General features: G+C 60.2%; 1 protein-coding gene across 3 annotated transcripts in view; it reads left to right on the top strand.

The window, feature by feature from the left end:
- MVB12B (multivesicular body subunit 12B) overlaps window positions 1–17082 on the top strand; it is a 137141-nt gene extending 120059 nt beyond the window's left edge. Inside the window, exons 9-12 of one of the 3 annotated variants that reach the window (XR_004971149.1) lie at window positions 256–311; window positions 2720–2779; window positions 8915–9166; window positions 16055–16145. Coding sequence is in view for 2 of the 3 variants with exons in the window: in XM_036329632.1 (XP_036185525.1) it covers window positions 256–311; window positions 2720–2779; window positions 8915–9091 (293 nt within the window). In the remaining variant the exon portion in view is untranslated. Of the gene's footprint in view, window positions 1–255; window positions 312–2719; window positions 2780–8914; window positions 9167–16054 lie in introns of those variants that run through there. The other 2 variants (XM_036329633.1, XM_036329632.1) reach the window with 2 other exon arrangements.
- The last annotated feature ends 3885 nt before the right edge of the window (window positions 17083–20967 follow it).

Genomic DNA, 20967 nt, shown 5'->3' with positions numbered 1-20967 from the left:
GCTGGCCCGCTCTGCTCTCACTGCTCTTGTCTACACAGCTGCCTGCTCTTCCGGGGACGTGGGGGTGTCTGCCTCCTGCACCAGGGGTGTCCCAGGAGCAGGGATGGTGCCTGTGTGCACACCCCTGGGCCTCACGCTCCTGCGTGCAGGTTGGCTGGCTCCAGCCACTGACTGGCTTGTACTGTCGATGTTGACGTCTCAATTCTTTGACATGGATGGTATCTACAATGCCCTTTCCTCTCTCTTCTTTTGCAGCAATGGATGGTGTGCCTTTTATGATTTCAGAGAAGTTTTCTTGTGTTCCAGAAAGTGTAAGTGTCGTGCATGATTTCCCTTCCCTCCCCGACCCCCGGCCTGAGCGCCCTCTGCCCCGTGGCGCGATGGCATGCAGGGCTCTCCTGGTGACCCTCACACCCCCGCCCCATTCGGGTCATTTCTGCTGACCCCCCTGCAAAACCCCCCCTCCACGCTGGTCGGAAGCTCAGCCCTGCAGACAGCGACAGGCTGAGGGGGAGGGGCTCAGGCCCCTCTGAGCCTGGCAGCCAGTGCTGCCCAGTGAGGTCCTTGAGAACGAATGAAAGGAGGGCGCCAGAGGGACTAGCAAACTCAGAGGCAGCCAAGCCTTTTTGCTTCAAATGTGATGGTCAATTGGACTGAACTTCACTTGGTTTCCAAGTTCAGCTTCATTTGGGTTTTTTATTTAACGATGATGATGTTCTACAAAAATGGAGGCTGCCTCGCTTTCCCATTTTAATTGCTACACTCGGTGATTCCCGCTCTCCGCTCTCGCCGGGAGTCCCCGTGGGCTGGGCTGGCCCGGCACGCAGTGTCAGGCAGCGGTGGGTTTCCATGTACCGCCGGCCTCGCCACCGGCCAGCACGGACACCCTCTACACGGGAGCCCCCCAAGGCCCGTGCCAGCCCCGCTGCCTTTAGGGCGGGGGCACTGAGTGGGCTGCCTGGGCCTGAAGGCGGAGCTCAGACCTGAGAGGCAGGCGCCCACCCCAGGCCTCTCTCCTGCTGCCTGCCCCCCGGGTGGCAGTGGCCCTCCCTCCGCTGTGCAGGCCTGGCCCAGGCTGGCTGCATAGCCTGGTTCCCGGGATTTTTTGTCCTTTCCGAAGAAGTTTGCTTTAAGCAGCTAAGAAACGTGAAGGCCCTGGTGGGGGCACCAGCTAAAGAATCCGTCAGTGTTTCTCTTGGATCCGACTTAAAACCACCCGGCTTGCCATGTGACCTGCTCTGTAGTCTCCATTTTCATGAAATATAATAGGCCTCCTCTGAACCCTTCTGGTAAGCAGCTTAATCTTGAAAAATGCTCCTGACGTGACACGCGGAGCATGAGTAACTTCAGCCGACTCCACTCGGCCGCGTTGCCATGGCGACGCTGGCGCCTCTCCCGCCGGCTCCTGGGAGAGGCAGCTCTGTCCTGCGCACCAGCTCCGGCCGGGAAGTTTAGTGGGGCAGTTAGAGCCTAATGATACAACAGCTGGACCTCAGCTGGATCCCGGGCAGCCGGGCAGGCGGCCCATGTGCGCCGCACGGCCTGGCAGCAGGCGAGCGCCAAACTGCTTTCTGGCTACGGGCAGCGCAGCCCGGAGCCCAGTGCCTAATCTGGTGGCCCTGCCCCAAGATCGCCCTCACTAATGGGCTGCTACCCAGGCGCTGCCGACTCAGCAAGTGCCCAAGGCGCGCACTCAGGCCAAGCCCGGTGCCAAGAGCTTCCCTGCTTCCCTCACTTCACCCTCCCAGCAGCCTGGCCTGGGGGCCCAGCTGCTCTCCAGCAGGAGAGGAAATGATGGAGTGATGGAACCTGAGGCCGGTTTCGAGTCCCGGGCCTTGGACTTGGAAGTGGCCTCTTCCTACCTGTCTCACAGGAGACCCCCGGCCCAGCTCAGGCCCCGCCCCCTCGCGCTGCAGTTCAGAGCCTAAAAGGCCCTGGGCTCAGGGGGCGGGCCGGTGCCCTTGGGGGACTGGAGAAGGCCCATGTGCCCAGAGGGGGCCAGACGGGCTCAGAGTCTGCCCTCTGCCCTCTCACCATGCACTCAGCCCCCACTTCTCTGGGCCTCCCGCTGACTCTTGGAGCCGCATGTGTTTGACTTTGCATGCCGTCTGTTGAAAAGCCAGCATCTTTTATTAAAAGGTCCCCATATTCATGATATTATAGAAACACCCATCAAAACGCGGTATTATTTTTCACCACCTTTCGTTTCGCAAATGACCATTAGTAGGCAGTGATTTCGTTCACCTTGCATTTTCAAAGCCCTGGAGTTCCCCCAGCTCCTCCCCGGACACCTGAGTCCGGGAGGAGAGACTCGCTACCTGCCTCCTGGAACGACTCAGCCCCACGCCCCGCAGCGGCCTGGCGGCCTCCGGGAAAGGCGGGGCAGCTCCAGCCCCACAGCCGTGGAAAGAAAGCAAACGGCTTCTCCCGTGGGCAGGGGACGGGGAGCTGGGAGTTACTGGTGACAGTCACTGCCTTTCCGGACGGCGTGACCCGCCCAGGTGCTGAAGGCAGATGACTAAGCAGCAGTCCCTACACAGGGCACTTTCTGGAAGCGCCCTCACTAATCCCTGCAGGGTCCCCCTGACGGGTCCCAGGTTCCGTGGGGAGGGTGGAGGAAACACTGGGTCACACGGGGGCGGAGGTCACGGTCTGTGCACGACCGCCCGCGTGAGGGAGCAGTGCCAGCCCTGAAGGGCGCTGTGGTCTGTGCTTTCAGATGCAGCCCTTTGACCTGCTGGGAATCACCATCAAGTCTCTGGCGGAGATAGAGAAAGAGGTAAGCAGGTCCCAGCGCGGGAGGGGCTGGCCGGCTCGCGCACCTGGGTCTCTCCAGTTAGGGATCTGCTCCGGATCAGGAAGGACCGGGGTTGGGGTGCCCTTTGCAGAAAGCCACCCCCATGTCACTCACATGTATCGCTTGGAAAAAGAACCCACTTTTCATGTTTATTACCCCAGTCCGGCGTGCCAGCCTCTCCCCGTCCTCCTCGCTCAGAAGGCTGTAAGAGACGGAGGGAACAGTTGTGCTTTATTTTTTTCTCAGTGTCTCAGCTTAAAGAAGGTGGGGGTTCGGGGAGGGGCTGCGTGTGCCGAGCCACCAGGAGGGGCGTGGGACGGGTCCCGCCTCTGTGACTTAGAGGCCCGGGTGCTCCGCTGTGCGTGGTCAGCCAGACCCCATGGGGCAGCCTGGTTCAAACAGTTTGGATGTTTCTCTACTAAAAGGAAAGACACCCCAGCTGGGGCACATGTGGCAGCTCTGACGAAAGGGCGTCGAGATCATGGAGTGGGATGGGGTGGGACGTGCTCCCGCTCCCAGGACAGCGTGCGTGCGCGTCTTTGTGTGGAGCGGGCTGCGGAGCGTCACGTGCTTGCAGCAGCCCCGCTGAGGGGAACATTTGTCTCGGAGATGGAAGTGCGAGGACCATTTCCATATCCCCGCTCCTCTGGGCTTTCTCTGCTGTGCCAGCGAGCGGAAGGGGCTGCATTATTGAAAGATGGCTGAAATCAAGGAAAATGGAATCAATGTAGTACAACAGATTCCTAAACCTGTCACAGCAAAAACAAGACGGAAAAGCCCCCCTTGTCTTTGCCTTCCAGTAAATCATAAAACCAACCTGATTGTCATCTGTAGACCGGGGGGCGGGCGGGGGGGTGCTTTTCTGTCTGTAAACTTCGGGGAAAGACAGGCCGCTGCCACGCTGGGAGGCGCCTAGGACCCCGTCAGCCCGTCTCAGGTCCAGGAGCCGATGGCCCTGCTCAGCCCGGCCTCGGCGCGGGGTCCTCGGCGGTGGCGCCCGGTGTGTGGGGGAAGGGGAGGCCTCGAGGGTGGCCTGCTCTGGCTGCAGGTGGTGCCGCAGGGCACAGCCTGGGACCGTTCAGGATGGTGAAGTTCAGACGGACGGCTCTGGCCCACACTGACTGGGGGCAAGTCACACCCGCTCTCTGTTTAAAGCAGGGCTCTCCGTAGACCGATCCCACAGGGTTTTTCGTGAATACTTGGCAGACAGGTGCCCGTCGCCGTGGCTGGGTGCTGTGAGGTGGCACGTGCTGGCGATGGGGCAGCCCCCAGCGTGGCCTTCGCGCCCCTGGGTCCCGAGTGTTTAAGCACCTGCTGTGTGCTCAGCGCGGGCTCCCGGCTCCACCTGCCGCCTCCCCGGCCCTCGCCCACGCTGACCCGGGGGGTGTCATTCCTCCCATGTCGTGGGCAGAAATGGAGGCTCGGAGGGTGGGGAAAAGATTGAGGCCCAGTGTGTCACACCCCAAATCCTCTCCCTCATGACTCGAAGTCTGTGGCTCCGAGGACCTGCGAGGGGCTGGTGAGGAGTGAGGAGGGGGAGGGAGGGACACCTGCGTCCTGACCCTGGCCTTCGGGTCACGGGGAGCACAGGAGGGGGGATGTGGGAGAGGCCGGTGCAGAGCCATGCCTGTGGTGGAACCGCTGTAAACCTCAGTTCTCTTCCCGCTCTCAGGACTGACGTCCGGACCAGACGTGTCGAGCTGGGCTGTCTTGTCTTGAGGTCAGAGGCTCTGAGCGGAGCTGGTGGGCAGACGGGCTCTGCAGTCCGCGGCCCTGGGCCTTTCTGAGCCTCAGTTTCCTCGTCTGAAAACTGGGGCAGTAATGAAAACGCTGCCCCTGCAGCCCCTGTGGGGTTTGACTGGGCACCGTGTGATGGCTGAGAGCAGGGCCTGCGCTGGCTCCCGCTCCGTGGCTGCCGTGGCCGCGGCCGCCTCCGTGTCCACGGGAGGGCGTGAACAGCCGAGCCCAGCCCTCGGCACGCGCTGATCGGGCCATGGCTGAGCGGTGGCATCGGGGGACCGAGCCAAGCTCTAGTTCTTGTTTCTAGTGACGGGCTAATCACACACGTCCGTCCTCTCTGTTGAAGGAAGTTGAAGCCGAGTTGGAAATGTGGGGAAACGGGAAGAGGCTGGAAACGGCAAACAGGGTGTGAAGCCGCCGCAAACACCCCGCCGTCAGAAGCTGTGGAGTTTTGCCTCTAATCTGAGGATTGACATGTGACACCAGCCGTCCGCGTGCATGTAGTGGTGACTAGTATGTTGATATCCGTACACTTTGGTGAACAGCTCCATCTTCTGCAGCCACGTGTGAGGGTGTGAGGGTTTTCTCCATAAATACACCTGAGCTTGCTCCTTCTAGGCCCTGAGCCCAGCCTTGCGGGGTGGCTGAGGCCTGGTCTGGGCCCCGGGGCTGGCCCTGGGCAGCGGCTGTCTCCTCCATGGGATGATTGTCCCCTTTTTATCCCCAGCAGGTCTGGCTGCTCTTGGTGGGGAGGGGTGGGGCCCAGGGCAGGGGGAGCTCTGCTGGCAGCTTCCCTGCTCCCGCTACTCCAGCGGTTCTCAACCTGTGGGTCGCGACCCCTTTGGCCCTTTGGCGGTCGAACGACCCTTTCACAGGGGTCGCCTAAGACCATCCTGCAGATCAGATATTTACATTATGGTTCATAACAGTAGCAACATGACAGTTATGAAGTAGCAACAAAAATAATTTTATGGTTGGGTCACAACATGAGGAGCTGTATTTATAGGGCCAGAAGTTTGAGAACCACTGCTGTAAATTGTTTCATCCCATTAAGCCAAGCCTCCTACCCCCAAAGGCGGGAGACTGCCTATTGGGGCTCCTCCCTGGTCTCCCCTGGCTCCCTGCCAAGTAAATGGGTCCCAGGCTTGAGAGAGTGAGATTTTGTTCCTCTCCCCTCAGCCCCGGGAGGTGGCCAGGGGGTGACCAGTGGCAGGAGTGGCAGCACCGGGAGGTCTTCTGGCCCAGCCTGGCCCCTCCCCAGGGGGCTGGGCAGCAGCCGGGGGCCTGGGGCCGTGTCCCCTGCAGGCCTCCTTGTCCTCCCGCTGCCCAAACAAAAGGCTCTCCCCTGGGAGTCGGGAGGTGTAATTTTGCAGCCAGCCCCTGTGATGAAGCGTCTTCCCTCCAAGCGAGCTGGGCATAGAAATGCGCGTTACTTCCCTCGGAAGCAGTCGCCCTTTCTCCATCCGTTGTATTCCCGTCCAGGCAGCAGCTTCCCCTGTCGGTCACCTGAACCGGAGCCTGTGTGCTCCTCCCCCACGGCCCCACCCTGCCTCCCTCACAGGCCAATCTGTCCCTTGTCTCGGGGAATGATGGTCAGGAGAGAGTGGCCTTGATGGTGGTAGATTTCACGCTGCGTGCATGACGACCGGCGAGCCTTTTAAAAATAGGAGCTGGCGATTCCTGTGATGGACGGGCATCCGGATGCCGGGCAGCTCCACACACAGCCATCTCCCCGCCTGCTGCCCGCCTCCCACGGAAACCATGGGCTCCCCGCCCTTCAGGGGCACCGCACTCAGACCCAACAAGGGATGTGCTGGTCGCCACCGGCTTCCTGGTGGAGCAAACAGCCTCCATTTTCACGGATCTAAGGCCGAAAGACAAGGGAGAGTCTAATTAGTAAAGGGACGATCTCGTATTAATCACTCCCTTAAAATTGACAAGGGAGGCAGTTCATTTAACCACTTAATTGCTGCAGGTTTTTATGGGCTGCTGTTTGCAGGCGTATTTAATGAAGAAGTTATAAATCTAAGGGAGCTTAAAATTTTAATTTTATACCTAAATATTTTCCTTGTTCTCGTGTTTGTAGTCAATCCTCAAGAGTGTAGTCACGTGGAATGTTCTTTAAATGAACATATTTGCTAACTGGCATGATTTCAGTTTTTAAAACATTGGTTCCAGCAATTAGGCATTTTTTTTTCAGTCCCCAAATGACTAGAGAAATTCGTCTTGATTATAATTGCTCTTAGCCACGCATATCTAATTTGTGTCTTTTTAAGCGTTAATTAGTAAACAGCCTGAGCTGACATCTTTATGTGTTTGTATGTTGAAAAATGGGGCTTATTGCTTATTTAGCTTGGGGCCCACTCCTCAAGCAGCGACGTCACGACATGGAGGTGAAATTAACGGGACACATGTGGCAGCTCGAGGTAAAAAGAATTTTTGAATTCAACTTTTGGACATTCGGTTTTCATGGGCTTCTGCTGGCCCCTTCAAACAGCTGAGATGCAGTGTGGATTTGGAACCTGCATAGGCGGGCAGAAAGTGAAACAGAAGATTTTTGTATCAGTAATGAAATGGCAGAGTCCCAATTTTATAAAAGCAAAACGTTCATATCCCAGCACAATTGCTCATTCTCTGGAAAGCTTTCATTGTGCTTATTAACGCGGAAGAATTCTGTGCAGGGAGAGGGCGCAAAATGTGTGGTCCCTTTGCACCATCTAGTGGTCAGGTCTTAAACTGCAACAGGAAATAAGCTGCCTTCTCTCCACCTGTGAGATTTAACCTCTTCACCACCCAGATCCTTTTTCTTTATTTATATTTCAGTAAGGACGCTGATATTTCCCCCCCCCCCCGCCCTTTTTTATATTGCTCACCGACAGCTGCACCAGATGCTACAGTGCTGTCGCAGAGTGGAGATCATCCCGGCCCAAAACAAAGTGACCTGATGCCGTCCAGTGGATGGCCCTTCCGAAGGCACAAAAGAAGTGTTGTCCTTACTGTGAAATGTGGGAAGCAGCTTGGGGACCATGTCAGGAGCCTGGCCACCGTTTTGGGGCCAGTTTTAGGCCCGAGACAAGACCAGTTCTCTCCCCATAAATCCCGGCAGGTGTCCTGGGCAGTTTTTCCTCTTAAGCAGCTCCCCTGCCCATCAAAATCAGCTTTTAACATTTAGTGTTTTCCCCCTGAGTTCACAGGTTTTACATGTTTATAAAAATGCAAACATTTCAGACACATAAACTTCCCCACATTCCACTCCGGGGATACACACATACACACACGTAAACATTACACAGGCTCACAATACACACAGTATTCTGTGCCTTGTTGCACACTCACCATGCACCTTGCACATCCTGCCATGTCAGTGCGCACAGATCTGCTCCCCCCTTTCCGCGACTGCATGTTTCCTCTGTGATAACTTCCGCAACCTCTGCGGACTGCCTTTTGAGCTGTTCCGGTCATCTGCTGTCAGGCTGCTGCGGTGTACTTCCTTGTACGTGTGTCCTTGCTCCCCTGGGCCTTCTTACAATACGTTCCCATCCTGCCTTCCCAGGAGGAGGGGTGTGCCTTCATGACTCTACCGTCAGCATGGGAGGGTGCCCGCTTCCCACATCTGCTCTGGCTACACTTCCCTGGTATTTAAAAGTGAACATCTTTTCATGTTTATTGCTCATTTGTATGTCTTTTATGAATGTCTCCTGTTTGTACCCTTTGCCTAATGTCCTCTATTGGCTTCTTTAGCTTTTCTCGTTCAGTTTTAAAGAGTCCTTTATGCTCTTTATAACAACCTTCTCTCTATTCTGGGTACACACACACACAGACACACACACACACACACCACTCTCACCAGCGGCTTCTCACCTTGTTAATAATGTGTTCTAAATTTTTTCATGGGCAGATTAATTTTTGGCTTCAGAGCATACTTAGAAGATTATAAAAATATTCACTCCTATTTTCTCTACCCTTTTGTACTTTAATATATTAAAATATTAAATGCTTCTCAACTCCTTAACCCACCTGAATTGTATTAGAAGATGAGGGCTAGAACCAGATTTACTTCATCTTAAAGTGTTAGCCAGTTTTCTCAGCATTGATCATTTTCTTCAGGGAATTGTAAATACTACCTTCATCATACACAGTCATGCACCGCGTGTACCAGTGGTCCCATGGACTGTAATGGAGCTGGGAAATTCCTAACGCCATAGCACAACACGGGACCCACCTGTCCGGGTGGTGCTGTCTGTGGCTTGTACCACCTGCGCGCCAGTCGTACACAGTGTGGCAGGTACATTACGCAGAGTACGTCAGACTTGATAATGATGATAATTGCCCGTGTTACTGGTTTCTGTACTTACATACTCTTTATTGTTATTTTAGAGTGTGCTCTTTCTACGCACAACAACTGTTCGCCCTAGAACAGAAGCGGCTGTCTCGTGCTTCCCGCACCCCTCGTGCTTGATTTACCCTCCTGTTGCTTCGCGCAGTGGCGTGCTGTCCGGGCGCGTGGCTCGGGGCGCGGGCTGTGCCGTGCAGGTGTGTCTAAGTGTGCGATGATCTCCTACAACGAAGTCTCCGACGGCACCTGCATCCCCTCGTCGCTAAGTGGCACGTGACTGTCTAGTTCCCCGTGTAAGTTAATTAATGGGCATTTTCCTGGACTCTTCTTTTGATCGGTTACCACACTGTTTTGAATCTTACAGCTTTGTGATAAGCCTTAATGCGTGGTAGGGCTAGCTCTTCTTCCCCCCAAAAATCCTAATTATAGTCACATGACTATTCCTCCAGCTGAGCCTCAGAATCGTTTGGGGGCAGGGGGTCCAGAAGCTCCATTTCCGGTTTATTGTAAGTGGAGGACATGGTGATGGGGCTGGCATTTCCGGGGAAGCATCTCGCCTCACTCGGGGAGTAGAATGGAGTTCTTTGCAGAGTTCCTGCCATTCCTTCCAGGCTGTTCCTAGGTGTTTCATGTGTCTGTGGCTCTTGTAAATGGGGTCTTTGCTCCGTTAGCTCTTCTGTTACTCGTGTATCCAGAAGCTGTCGGCTTCGCATTGCGTGTCTGGAGTTGGCTGTCTCACCGCTCACTTTCCTGACGGTTCCTCGGTCGCTTTGCGCAGGCGGGCAGTTCTGTCATCTGCAAACCCGACCCCAGCCCCCTCCTTCCCAGGGTTTGTCCCTCGCCGGTGCCTTCGCCCGGCCGGCGCGGTCCGGTCACTGGGCCGCCGTGTCTTCATGTTTTTAATGCAGGTTTCTAGTTTCAGTATTCATCCAGGGTTCCCTTTTGGCTTGTCATATGTATGGACGTGTCCCTTTTCTCTCGTGTTAAAGAATTAGCCATCTATTTTTATTTTCCTAAATGTTTTTATTAGAAATGGATGGTGGCTTTTGATAAATGTCTTTTAATCATCTCTTGAGATGCTCATTTTTTTCTCCACGAGCATATTAATATGGTAGATGATATTAATAGAGTTCCTAATTCGGAGAGTCTCGGGCTCCCTCCTCCCCGCCCTGTGGTCCTGTGGCCCGAGCGGCAGCCCCCACAGTTGCTCCCACAGTGGCCCCGGCATTCAGCACACACATGAGCGAGCCAGGCCGGGCGTGGGAATGGCTGAGGCAGCGATGACGCCTGGCGGACAAATCGCCCGCCTGGGCACTGTCCTGGGTAGTATTCCTGCTCGTGCAAAACTAGAGTCAAGGTGATGCAAGTCCTTCATAGAAGGGTGTTTCTCTTCTTACGGTTTGGGGCTCTTTCATCCCCCGACGTTTAAAGTACTAGCCCCTCACATTGAACTTGTGGAAGGCTACCTGCACGTAGGTATGACGTGAGCACAAAGGAGCTGAGGAGGGGGAGGCACCTTCCCAGTGTGACCACAGCTTCTCCTCACCCCAAACCAGGGCCAAAAAGCAGGATCGTTTCAAACATTTTCTGCAAATAACCCAGGAGAGGAGAAATGCAGACGTCTGCTTCAGGTGATACTCAGGTAAACTCTGAAATGCTGGCGCAGTGACGGGGGACCCGGCTGTTGGTGGACACAGAAGTGGTGTTTATTCGCAGGGGTGAGGAGGGCTCGGGGCTCTGCCCCAGGGTGGGGACGTAGGCGTCACCAACCCCTCCTGCGCGCCCCAGGTTTGGAGCAGGACAGGGTGACTGATAAGGAGGGATGAAGTGACCGGAGGCCTCAGAGCAGGCGGCGGCCGGGCTGAACCAGCGCCTCACCCAGCCGTTCTCGGGCAGCCCTGTGCCCACAGACGTGGTTCCTGCTCCCGGAGCAGGTGGGCCTGGGGGGGCCTTGTCCACCCCCTCCCCTAGGGCGACCCGCGGTGGGACAGGCTCCCGATCCCGGGGTTGCTCGGGAAGCCACCTGGGAGCCAGCGCAGGGACCGGCCGAGCACCCTCACCGACTGTGATGGTCAGAGGCCCTCCAGCGTGTCCCCGGCCCTGGTGGCCTGGTGGCCTGGGTCAGCCTCTCTGAGCCCGGGTTGCTCACTGTTGTGGGAAGAACAGTACCAGCCCCACGGGGCGTGAGGATTTGGTCCCAACACTCACTCTGGACCCGGCAGCCCCTGCCGCCCTGTCACCTGTGGAGCCATAACCCAGGAGCCCTGAGCGGCCGCCCTTCCTTGAGGGAGGTGCCAGGCGTGCTCCCTGCTCTGGGAATTCTGGGACCTCCCCCCCGAGGGGAGGGCAGGCCTGGCTTCCCCGCAGCCCAAGCCTCTGCAGTGTCCAGCCCCGAGGCGTCCCCTTTCCCAGCTTTGAGATGTCCCTGAGGTGACGCCGTCCAAGTACGAACAGGCCTCCCGCAGGGCAGGAGCCGACAGGACAGGCCGGAGGAGGCCAGCTGCCCAGGCCACCTGCCCCGGCTGGGTCCCCGCAGCCCGGCTTCCAGAGGAGCGGGGAGAGGACACTGCCCATCGCCCCGAGGGGCTGAGCCGTGGGCGGTGAGCACAGCAGGTCGGGGCCTGGGCTGTGCAGCCAAGGCAGGTGCCCAGAGCCCTGCCCGCCTCCCTCTGACTGTGCAGGGACCTCCATGCCTTCCGGAGCCCGCCCTTCACTGGGCCGACCCCTGCACCCGACTCCTCTCCTTGGCCTGAGTCTTGCCCCTTTACCTCCCCTCCACCTGTGCTCCCCTGGCCGGGCCTTCCAGGCCCCTCTCACCGAAGTGCCCTCCGTGTTGGCGCCCATCAGTTCTACCCCCACCTCCGGATTGCATCCCATGAGGAAGTGGGTGCAGACACGTGCCAGCTGCTGGGCCTGTCCCCCTGCCCCCGCTCGGTCTGTGACCCTGTGCAGCGCGGCGCTTCCCGCAGCTTCCACAGCTGGGCACACCCCGAGCGCCGCTCTTTCTGGTCGGGAGCTCTGACTGCTGCTGGACCCAGGGAGGGAAGGGGGGGGATGTGCCTTTCTCTGGGGGAGCTGGTAAATGTTTGCAGGCAAATGCTGGTGCCTGTCCGACCCGGCCAGGCCCAGCACCCTGATGCTGGCGAAGCCTTTGGTCCTGAGGCACGGAGGACGCGCTCCACACGAATCAGCGCCGCGCCCATGAGTGGGCCGGTGGGTGGGATGGTCGCCACCTTTGGCCAGTGGCCCGGCAGTGAAACGCCAGCTCCAGGTGCCCTGGAAGCTGTGGTCTGCACCTCCCACTGCCGGGATGCCGCCTCGCCGCGACAACAGGACAACAGCCGTGGGGAAGGTGGGAGGGGTGCGCGGTGAGGCCTGATGCTCCGTTGCAGGGCCCCAGGCCCCTGGGAAGCCCCAGGCGGGGCCCTGACAGTGATGTCTCTTTCCTGGAGAGGCCGCCCAGGCCGGGCTGCTGCTGCTGCTGCTGCGATGGCGGCCTGTGCCCACCAGAGGGCGCCAAGGCCTGGCGCCGCTCCGCTGAGCTGGCTCTGCAAACCCAAATTCTTTTTAATTGAAAATTTTTTTAATTCAAAAAGGATTTGCTGTTTGTAGGCGAGTGCAGGTTTTCCTTATGTGGGAGACTAATGTCTTGAGTAAACAGATCTGGGCCCAAATCCACCTTCAAAGGTGCTCGCTGTTTGCCCAGGGGAGAGAGGGGCTTCCAGAGGCGGCCCTAGTCTCTTGGGCAAACACTTTGGGGCCGCAATCCCGCCGAGGACAGCGTCTGTGGGAAGGGTTATCCGCAGCCTAAGGGGGATTATGTCAGGGGACATATGTTGAAATTTCATTTGGGGAGTTAGAGAACACAAGGGGGGGAGTCTCCTTCTCTCCAGCCAATATAACCTAAAAAGGGAAAATCCCAAGGGCAGAGGTGGGGGACAGCAATCTGTGCTGCGCCCGGATCCAGGCGGGGGTGAGGGGAGGGCTGTGCACTTGGGCTGTGAGTCAGGAAAGGGCTCTGTGTGCTCTCCTCCTGCCCCTGCCCAGACATGAGAGGAGGAGGATTTAGCACTTCATCCTGGAAGGCCCATCTGTGCCTCCTTCCTAGGGACCCTGCCCTACTCCTGGCCACAAAGACTGGCCTCAGGGCTCCCTCAGCCCAGGCCAGCACTTGCTTTCCCAGGCTGGGAGTGTCGCGATCCTGCTCTGGCCCCCACCTTTTCTGGGGCCACCCCTGCTGGCACCCAGTCAGCAGAGGGCTCAGGCCTCTGGCTCTGGACATCTGGGAACTACTGCCTCTGCCTCCACCTCCCTTCATGGGCTCTCTGTGCTGAGCAGCCCCCACAGATGCAGGCCCAACCGCCCCCGTGTCCCCACCACCCCGGAGCCGGAGCCGGCACAAAGCCTGCCCAGCAGGGCCCCGCAAAGCCTCCCAAAGGAGGGCCTGGCCACTGGCACTGGCGCCTCCTCATTTGAGAGGTGCCTCGCCCCTGCTGCTGCCCCAGGCAGGCGTTTCCCAGCTGGTCTCAGAGCAGCCGAAGTGAAGCCCCCAGCCTCCTGCACCCCCTCAGCCTCTGGGTCCTCATCCCTAGTGCTGGGCCCGGCCTCTTCTCTCCCCACCTTGAAACATCTTCACACCTGAGTCCAGCTACCCGGACCCCAAGTGCTCCCACTTCCCCCCTCACCCCCAGTTCCACGTCTCCCCAGAGTGCTCCTTGGCCACTGGCAGCAAAGCTCTCGTGCTCTCTCCCCCGCCTTGTCTCCTGTGCGCTCATTTGGCCCCCAGCGCCCAGCCCTGGGTGGATGCGGTGGATTAGCTAAGGCAGCCCAGGAAGGAACACTTACTGCTGTGATGCACCTGAGCAGCCACCAGGTGGTGGTATTGTCCCAGACTTCGCCCGGAGTCCACCGCCTCCTGCTGCAGGTCTGCCAGCCGCCTGGGAGCTGAACCCGAAGGTCCTGGCCTGGTCCCTGGTCCCTAGAGAGCAGAAGAGTGACCGGGCTGGTCACCAACGTACCCGGAGGCCAGGGGAGGTCAAAGGCACAACCTCATCCCACCCGCAGCGCAGCCCTGGGAGGGCCGATTGTGACTCCACTCCATTGAGGTATAATTGACATAAAACATTGTATTCGTTTCAGAGGTACAACATAACATAAGGCTTCACTGTTTGTATGTATCTCAGAATGATCAGTCCCGTTAACATCCATCACCATAGTTACAGAATCTTTTTCCCGTGATGAGAACTTCTAAGATTTACTCTTAGCAGCTTTCAAATATGCAAAACAGCATCAGCCATCGTCACCACGCTGCCGCGTCCAGGGCACCTCCACTTCCCCGAGACTCCTTAGAACCGGAAGTTTGTACCTTTGACCCCCCCCCCCCCCCCCCGCCACCAATCTGCTCTCTGGCCTGGTTGGGGTTTTTTGTTTTGTTTTTTAGATTCCACACGTAAGTGAGATCATGTGGTACTTTTCCTCCATCTGACTTATGTCACTTAGCATAATGCGTCACCAACAGCAGGACTTCACTCTTCTCAGCCGAACAATATTCCACCGTGTGTATACAGGGCTGGGCCGAAGCTTGCCGCTGCCTGTGCCGCTCTGTTGGGTTACTAAAGCTGCTGTAATAGTCACACCCGCACGTCTTTCCCATGCGAGCAGCTGTACTGTGTGCCACGCTTCCGCTATCCCTGAGCCGGTGAGGGCATTCGGGGTGTGCTCTGCCCGGATCATGTGAGTGAGCTGCGGGGGGCAGACAGCTCCTCGTTTGTCTCTTCACTTCCTTGGGCTCAGAGCCGGCAGTGGGACTGCTGGGTCGCGTGGTGGTTCTGTTTTTAGTTTTTAAAGGGTCTCCAAGCTGCTTTCCTTGCGGCGGCAGCAGTTGACATTCCCAGCAATGCACGCGGGTTCCCTTTTCTCCGTGCCCTCACCAACCCTTGTCACTTCCTGGTGACCCCACTGCAGAGGTGAGCTTACCGAGGTCCCGAGAGGAGCAGAGACCTGCCCAAGGTGCCCCGCGACGTGAGCGCCTCTCCCGCCCTCCGCCCTCGGAGACAGGCTGTCTGTAGGGTCCCCATCCTTCCCCCACCGGGGCCTGTGGCTCCGCACCTCCACCTTCGCACAGGGATGGTCAACCGGGCCTCCCCCAGCCCCAGCGCACATCTGTGTCTGTCTGTCTGTCCTGGGCCAGTGCTGTGGGACTGCCAGGCAGGGGGGTTGAGGACACTATCAAACCTGAAACCTTTCAACTTCCAGCTGCTCTCACTCAGCGCGGCCCCAGAAGTGCCTCCTGGCTGCAGGGGTGCAGGGGTGCTGGGCAGGTTCTGCCAGGTGCCTGGTGGGAGCAGAGCGTCCGGAGCCCTCCCTGTGGGGGTGCCCGGGGGATGCCCCCCTGCTGCCAGGGCTCCACCCCATCTTCCTACCAGCCTCCCCAGTGTCCCCGCAGAGGCGGCGGTGGGCGCTGCTTTAAGTAGGCGAGCCCTTTTCTGGTGATTCCAGCTGCTGAAAAGGTTTCAAATTGTATTTTAAACGCTTGACAACCACTGACCTAGTGTAAGCTCCTCATTCCCAAAACCTGTAGGAGCACCTGGCCGTCAAGGTGACCCTCAGGTCCCCTGGCCCCACAGTAAAGGCGCTGCCCTCGGCCCAGGATCTGCTGGGTGCGCTCGGGGGCCAGTGGGTGCAGCCCTAGAGGGTCCTCGGCAGCTCATGAGGCCACTCGCACACCCGCAGGGAGCGGGCACGGGCAGGGTGTGTCCGTCACCAGCAGTGCTCGAGGGGCACGTACGCGGAGCGGCAAGTGGGGTCCCCTGGGCCTGGGGGCTGCACTGCCCTTGGTCAGGCTTGGGACGGAGACCCAGATCTGCCCTTGCCAGTGTGGGCCTCCGTCCAGCAGGACCATCTGCAGGGGTGGGAGGCGGAGGGCGCCGGCGTGCAGCCTGGCACACGGTCAGGGGCGCGTGTTTGCCGCTGGCATCGTGGCTCAGGCACTGCCGGTGCTGAGGTCTCACCTCTCGGGCGTGGGGCAGGGACTGTGAGAGGTACCAGCCCTCAGAGACCAGCAGGCACGGCAGCCCCACGGGCGGGTCTGCAGGCACATGCTCGCACCCACAGCCCGTGTGCACGCACAGGGCCTGGCGCCCCGGGTCCCGCACACTGACTCTCTGTCCGTCCCTCCGCAGTACGAGTACAGCTTCCGCACCGAGCAGAGCGCCGCCGCCAGGCTCCCGCCCAGCCCCACGCGCTGCCAGCAGATCCCGCAGTCCTGAGGGCCCAGCTGCCTCCTGCCTCCTGCGGGGAGAAGACGCATCGCCCGGCGCCCGAGTGCCCGCCTCGCCCGCCCCCTCCGCCGCCCTCCACTGCCCCACCGGCTCGGTGGGGCGACTCGGGCAGCTGAGCTCTCCATCCCGGTCATCAGCTTGCCTGACATGACGCCCCCCTCCCTGGGGACATTCATAACCTCGACTAACCTGTGTGTGCCGTAGCGACGGCTCCTGACGTGTCCGTGTGAGGAGCAGTCATCCTTAAACAGCCCTGCAGCCGGGGCCACCAGTGACTCCCTTCCCTCCCGTCGCTGCCGCCAGCCACTGCCCCTCCTGGGAGACCCAGGCGGCTCCCATCACCCGCCCAGCGGCTGGAGCAAGGCCCTCAGCCCCACTGCATCAGGTGCCCCAGCGCCTCACGACGGCTCTGCCCGAGGAGGAAGAGCCGGTGGCCCAGGTGGACCGCGCCTGACTCCCCACCCGCCGTGAGCATCCGAGCTGGGACTCGGCACAGGATCCACACGGACGCCCTGAGGTCAGGGGCAGCGTGCCCGGCGCTCCCTGCCCAGGACGCTGTGCTCACCACCTCACACCCACGTCCCCCCAAAGGGCTCGTCTCTGCAGTGCCCACGTGCCATCAGCAGTGCCAACTGCCTCTGCCCGGTGCCTGACCCGGGACCACAGCCACTGGCCTCCCAGGTTGTCGAGGAAAGAGGCTCTGAGCAGGGCCTGCCGCGTCCCACCGCCTCCGCTCACAGGAACAGCTGGGAACAGTCCGTCTGACCCTGGTCGTCGAACCGGGACCGGCACTGACCTTTCTGCCACGAGTGGCCAGTGGACACAGCGCCGCTGCGGAGTCCACCTCGACCCGCATCTGCCATGAGCACGGGGTCCGCTGTGCCTGGAGCAGTGAGGGCCCCACCAGGACGGCAGCACGGGGGGGGGGGGGGGGGAGGTGGGGCCCACCAGGGACAGACCTTCTTCCCTGCGGCCCCTGGGAGGGCACAGGGTGACGGTGCCACAGGAGCCAGCCCCGTTAGGAAGCAGGGCCGGCGAAAAATACCTCACGCACCTGTCCCCCACCACCCCCAGGCCCCTCGCCGCCTGCCCCTGGGCCACCCCCTGGGTCTTCATTGTAATACCTCCTGCTTTCTGGACATTGGGGTGTGGTTGCCTCACCTCCCCAAAACCTGAGGACACCCCTGGTGAGACCGGCCTTCCCGTGCCTCCCTCGCGGCCAGGTGGCAGGAGACGCAGTGCGTGGAGCCCGCAGGGCCCCGGGGCTTTGGGATTGGTGCTTACCCAGGGCCCGGAGAGCTGCCGGGGCTCAGTGTGCCACAGGCATAAGCTCGTTGAGTTTCGAGGAGTTAGGGGAGCCCCAGGCCCGGAAAACGTGTGTCTACTGCTGCTTTGTGGTGGCGGCTGGTTCAGAACCAGGTGACCTGTGTAACTTGAAGGCCGACAGACGGTGGCGTCCAGCAGGCGGGGGACAGAGGGTGGGGGGGAGGCAGAGCCCCGATTCCTCCTGTGGCTCCCGTGGTCAGTGCGCTCTGGCCTTCGACCTTTCTCACGCCCTGGTAGGGAGATTATCTCGACCAGGAGCACCCGGCAGCCCCTCTCCCTTGACTGACGTCTCAGCCGCTCTGCTGGGACCTGGGTGAGGGCGGCCATCAGTGGAAGGGGAGGGGTGACCACAGCTCCCTGACCACGCCCCTGGGGGGCCACCTGGCAGAGGCGAGACGAGAGCCCTCCCCGCATCGCAGACCTGGTCTAGGGCGTGGCCTCGCCTGAGCATCGCGATAAACGTGGCCTAGACCGCAGGGTGACCGCGTTAGTAGCTGGTGGTGGCTTCCAGGCTGCTCCTAACCCTGCTGCTTTGCCTCGTGAGGGGGTGAGGATGAGCAAGTGTGGGGGTGACAAGGCTCGGAGCCGGGCTCTGGCTCACACCTACCTGCTTCTTCCTGGAGGGCACTCTTCTTGACAAACCGCTGCCCGGGGGGAGGGGGCGGGAGGGGGAGGCTCCCTTGGAAAGGTGAAGGCAGCGGCCCTCCCTCCGCCCGGCCCCCCGTCCCTCTGAGAAGACTGAGCGGAGCACAGCGCCCCCTTCCTTCTCTCCCCCTGACATTCCGGCTCTCTGCACGCCTCGGAGGTGGCACATGACGAGGAGGAAGTGCCTGCTGCAGGTTCTCTTGTAAATTTATAAGCAGCTTCTACCCGACCCAAGTCCAAGAGCTGATCTTGGCCACGGCCCTCCTCCACTTGGTGAGGGAGGAACCCGCCTGCGGAAGAAATAGCAGGTAAGGCCCCAGGCTCCCGGCTGCGTCTCGTCCCCCCACCCCTGCCCGGGTGGTGGTGGTGAGGAGCCTCGGGGTTGGTGGGGACTGGCCCGTCCTTCAGGGAGGGGCGGGCGCAGGGCGACACGCGGAACTCACATGCACTAAGCCCACCCTCCTTGCCAGGCCTCAGGCCGGCACCTTAAGCACATTTCTCCCCGTCATCCCCCTCGAAAGGCAAACACCCAGACGTGGGCACTGTTCACTCCGTCAGATGGAGGAGCCGAGACTTGTCCAAGGGCACAAGGCTGGTGGGTGGCAGAGACGGGTTTGGAGCCGTGTCGTTGGCCCCAGAGCCGCGGTGCCAGCCCTCCCACCATAAGCACACGCCTCGGAGCCGGGCCAGGGCGCGAGCTGGCTACCCCTCACTTGCCATTTGTGGGGAAGCCCAGCCCGCAGCTCCTCGGGGGCCAGGGACCCTGAGGGCGAGGGCAGAGGGGCCTGCAAGGCGCACAGGCTGAGCGGTTCGGAGGCTCCCTGCCTGCTGTGCCCGAGGCCTGCAGGCGCCCGGGGGTCAGCCAGCTTTCTTCGCCTTCTGTAAACGTGGCCTCGGCCGCCAGGGCTGTCACCCCCTGAGCCGGGCCTGCCCTCCCAGCGAAGGCGCGAGCTGCCGCGGGCCGAGGCCACTGCACTCGCCGCAGGACCTGTTCTCGCCGCGCGTATTTATTCGAGGCGACTCCTGCGGTTGACAAAGGGAAGTTTCACTGTGTGATCGTCTGTCTCTTAATATAATTTGTTAAATAAATGTTTTAACCTTTTCCCGGCTCGCTGCTGTCTCTGAAGCCACCTGATAAAGCGCCCCCAGGCCCCCGCTGGTCCCAGACGCCACCCCCTGGCCTCCCAGCCTAGAAAGAGCTGGGGCTGCTTTGCCCGGTTTCGGTTTCGCTTAGACGGGCTGGTCCGCGCAGGGGGATCAGGAGGCCGGGCCGGCCCGTGCTCGCTGGCACTGGCTCAGGAGTGGCCCCTGGAGCGGGAGTCCCGTTGCCCACGACAGGCGAGCGTGCGCTGCGCTCCGCGGGTCACAGTGAGGAATGCAGGCCTTTCCTCTGCGCCTGCCCGCGCCGTCTGCAGAGGCTGGCCCGTGGGGGACGGCAGCCGCGGTGTCGGTCCGGCCCACGGCTCACCTGCGTGAGACGCGCTCCCAGCGCCGGGAAGGACGGCAGTTCAGGGCTCACCGTCAAAGCGCTCTGCCGTGACGGTGACCTTGCATGTTTGGGCTTGACAGCGTGGTCGGGACCTGCACGGCCTCCAGCCCTGCTCCTGCTGGACTCCGGCGGGACCGGGGTGCCCCGGGGGTCCCCACAAGTGGCCGCGCCTCCAGCCCGGGCCCCGCCTGTGGCATCCCTCAGCAGGAGGAGAGGAAAACCCCGAAAACTAATTTCATGAGGAGTCCGAAGAGCTGGGCTCACGTTCTGGCTCTGCTACATCCTTCAGCTGGTGGCCCACCCCGTCAGGATGGGGGCCGGGCCTCCCTCGGTGCCTGGCGCACCTTGGGAAGGCGGACCGAGGACGTTCGCAGGGCGTGTAGCATGAGCAGAGCCCGAGCGACACGTGGGCCTCGTCTGGGCCTGGGTTCTGTGGTGCCGTCCATAGCGTGTGCCGAGTCCTGCCCAGGGCGGGTCACCAGCAAGTGCAAGTGGTGGCCTTCGGCATCCAGGACCCAGAGTCTGACTGCAAGAGGCCTCAGGGGAAGGCAGGTGGACGGGTGCTCAGAGCCCCGGGAGAGGCACCTCACACACTGGCCGGGGGAGCGGGGGGGCAGCAAAAAACTGAGATCCACACACAGCGGCCAAGGCCAAGGCAGGGTTAGCAGCCAGACCCAGGGGACACTGAGCCCAAAGCAGGACCTGGCCAAGCCTCAGAGAGGCCAGAGCCAGGGAACACCTGCCTCTCCTGTCTTGCCCACGCCACCTCGTCTGCCTCTACCTCCCATTCTCTTGCACCCTGGCTCTCCCTCTCATGTTCTCTGCACACCAGCATTCTTGGCACATACATGTGGGTGTACACACAGTCACCCAAGTTTACACATGCTCATTCAGAAGATCCAGAGGCAAGAGTCCCAGGTCAGACTCTGATTGGCCGGCCTGGGTCAGGTGACCCCTTCTATTCCTGGTAGCTCTGGCCCAGGTGGGAGGGGGGATATGTGATCACAGATTATCTGGAGCCAGTTTAGGTTTGGGTCCTATAGAGGCATCTGCTACAGAGGAAGGCAGGACTGTGGGCAGAGGGGTGGGAGACCTTCCCAGGAAGACAGAAAAGCACCCCACCAGGACACCCAGGTGGCTGCTGGGAACTGTGAGGTGGATGACGCATCATTCATCCTTCCATCCGTCCGCCTAGCCATCTAAGTTAAGTGTGAGCACCTTCCAGATGCAGGCCCTGAGCCGGGCACTGGGATTCAGCAGTCGCATCCCTGTCTTCACAAAGCTGAAGGTCTGGCCCAGTGGTCGGCAAACTGCGGCTCAGCAAACTGGCTCGCGAGCCACATGTGGCTCTCTG

The sequence above is a fragment of the Myotis myotis genome, unplaced genomic scaffold, assembly GCF_014108235.1.
Source record: "Myotis myotis isolate mMyoMyo1 unplaced genomic scaffold, mMyoMyo1.p scaffold_m19_p_12, whole genome shotgun sequence".
Lineage (NCBI taxonomy): Eukaryota > Metazoa > Chordata > Mammalia > Chiroptera > Vespertilionidae > Myotis > Myotis myotis.
This window is presented reverse-complemented; position numbering and strand designations above follow the sequence as displayed.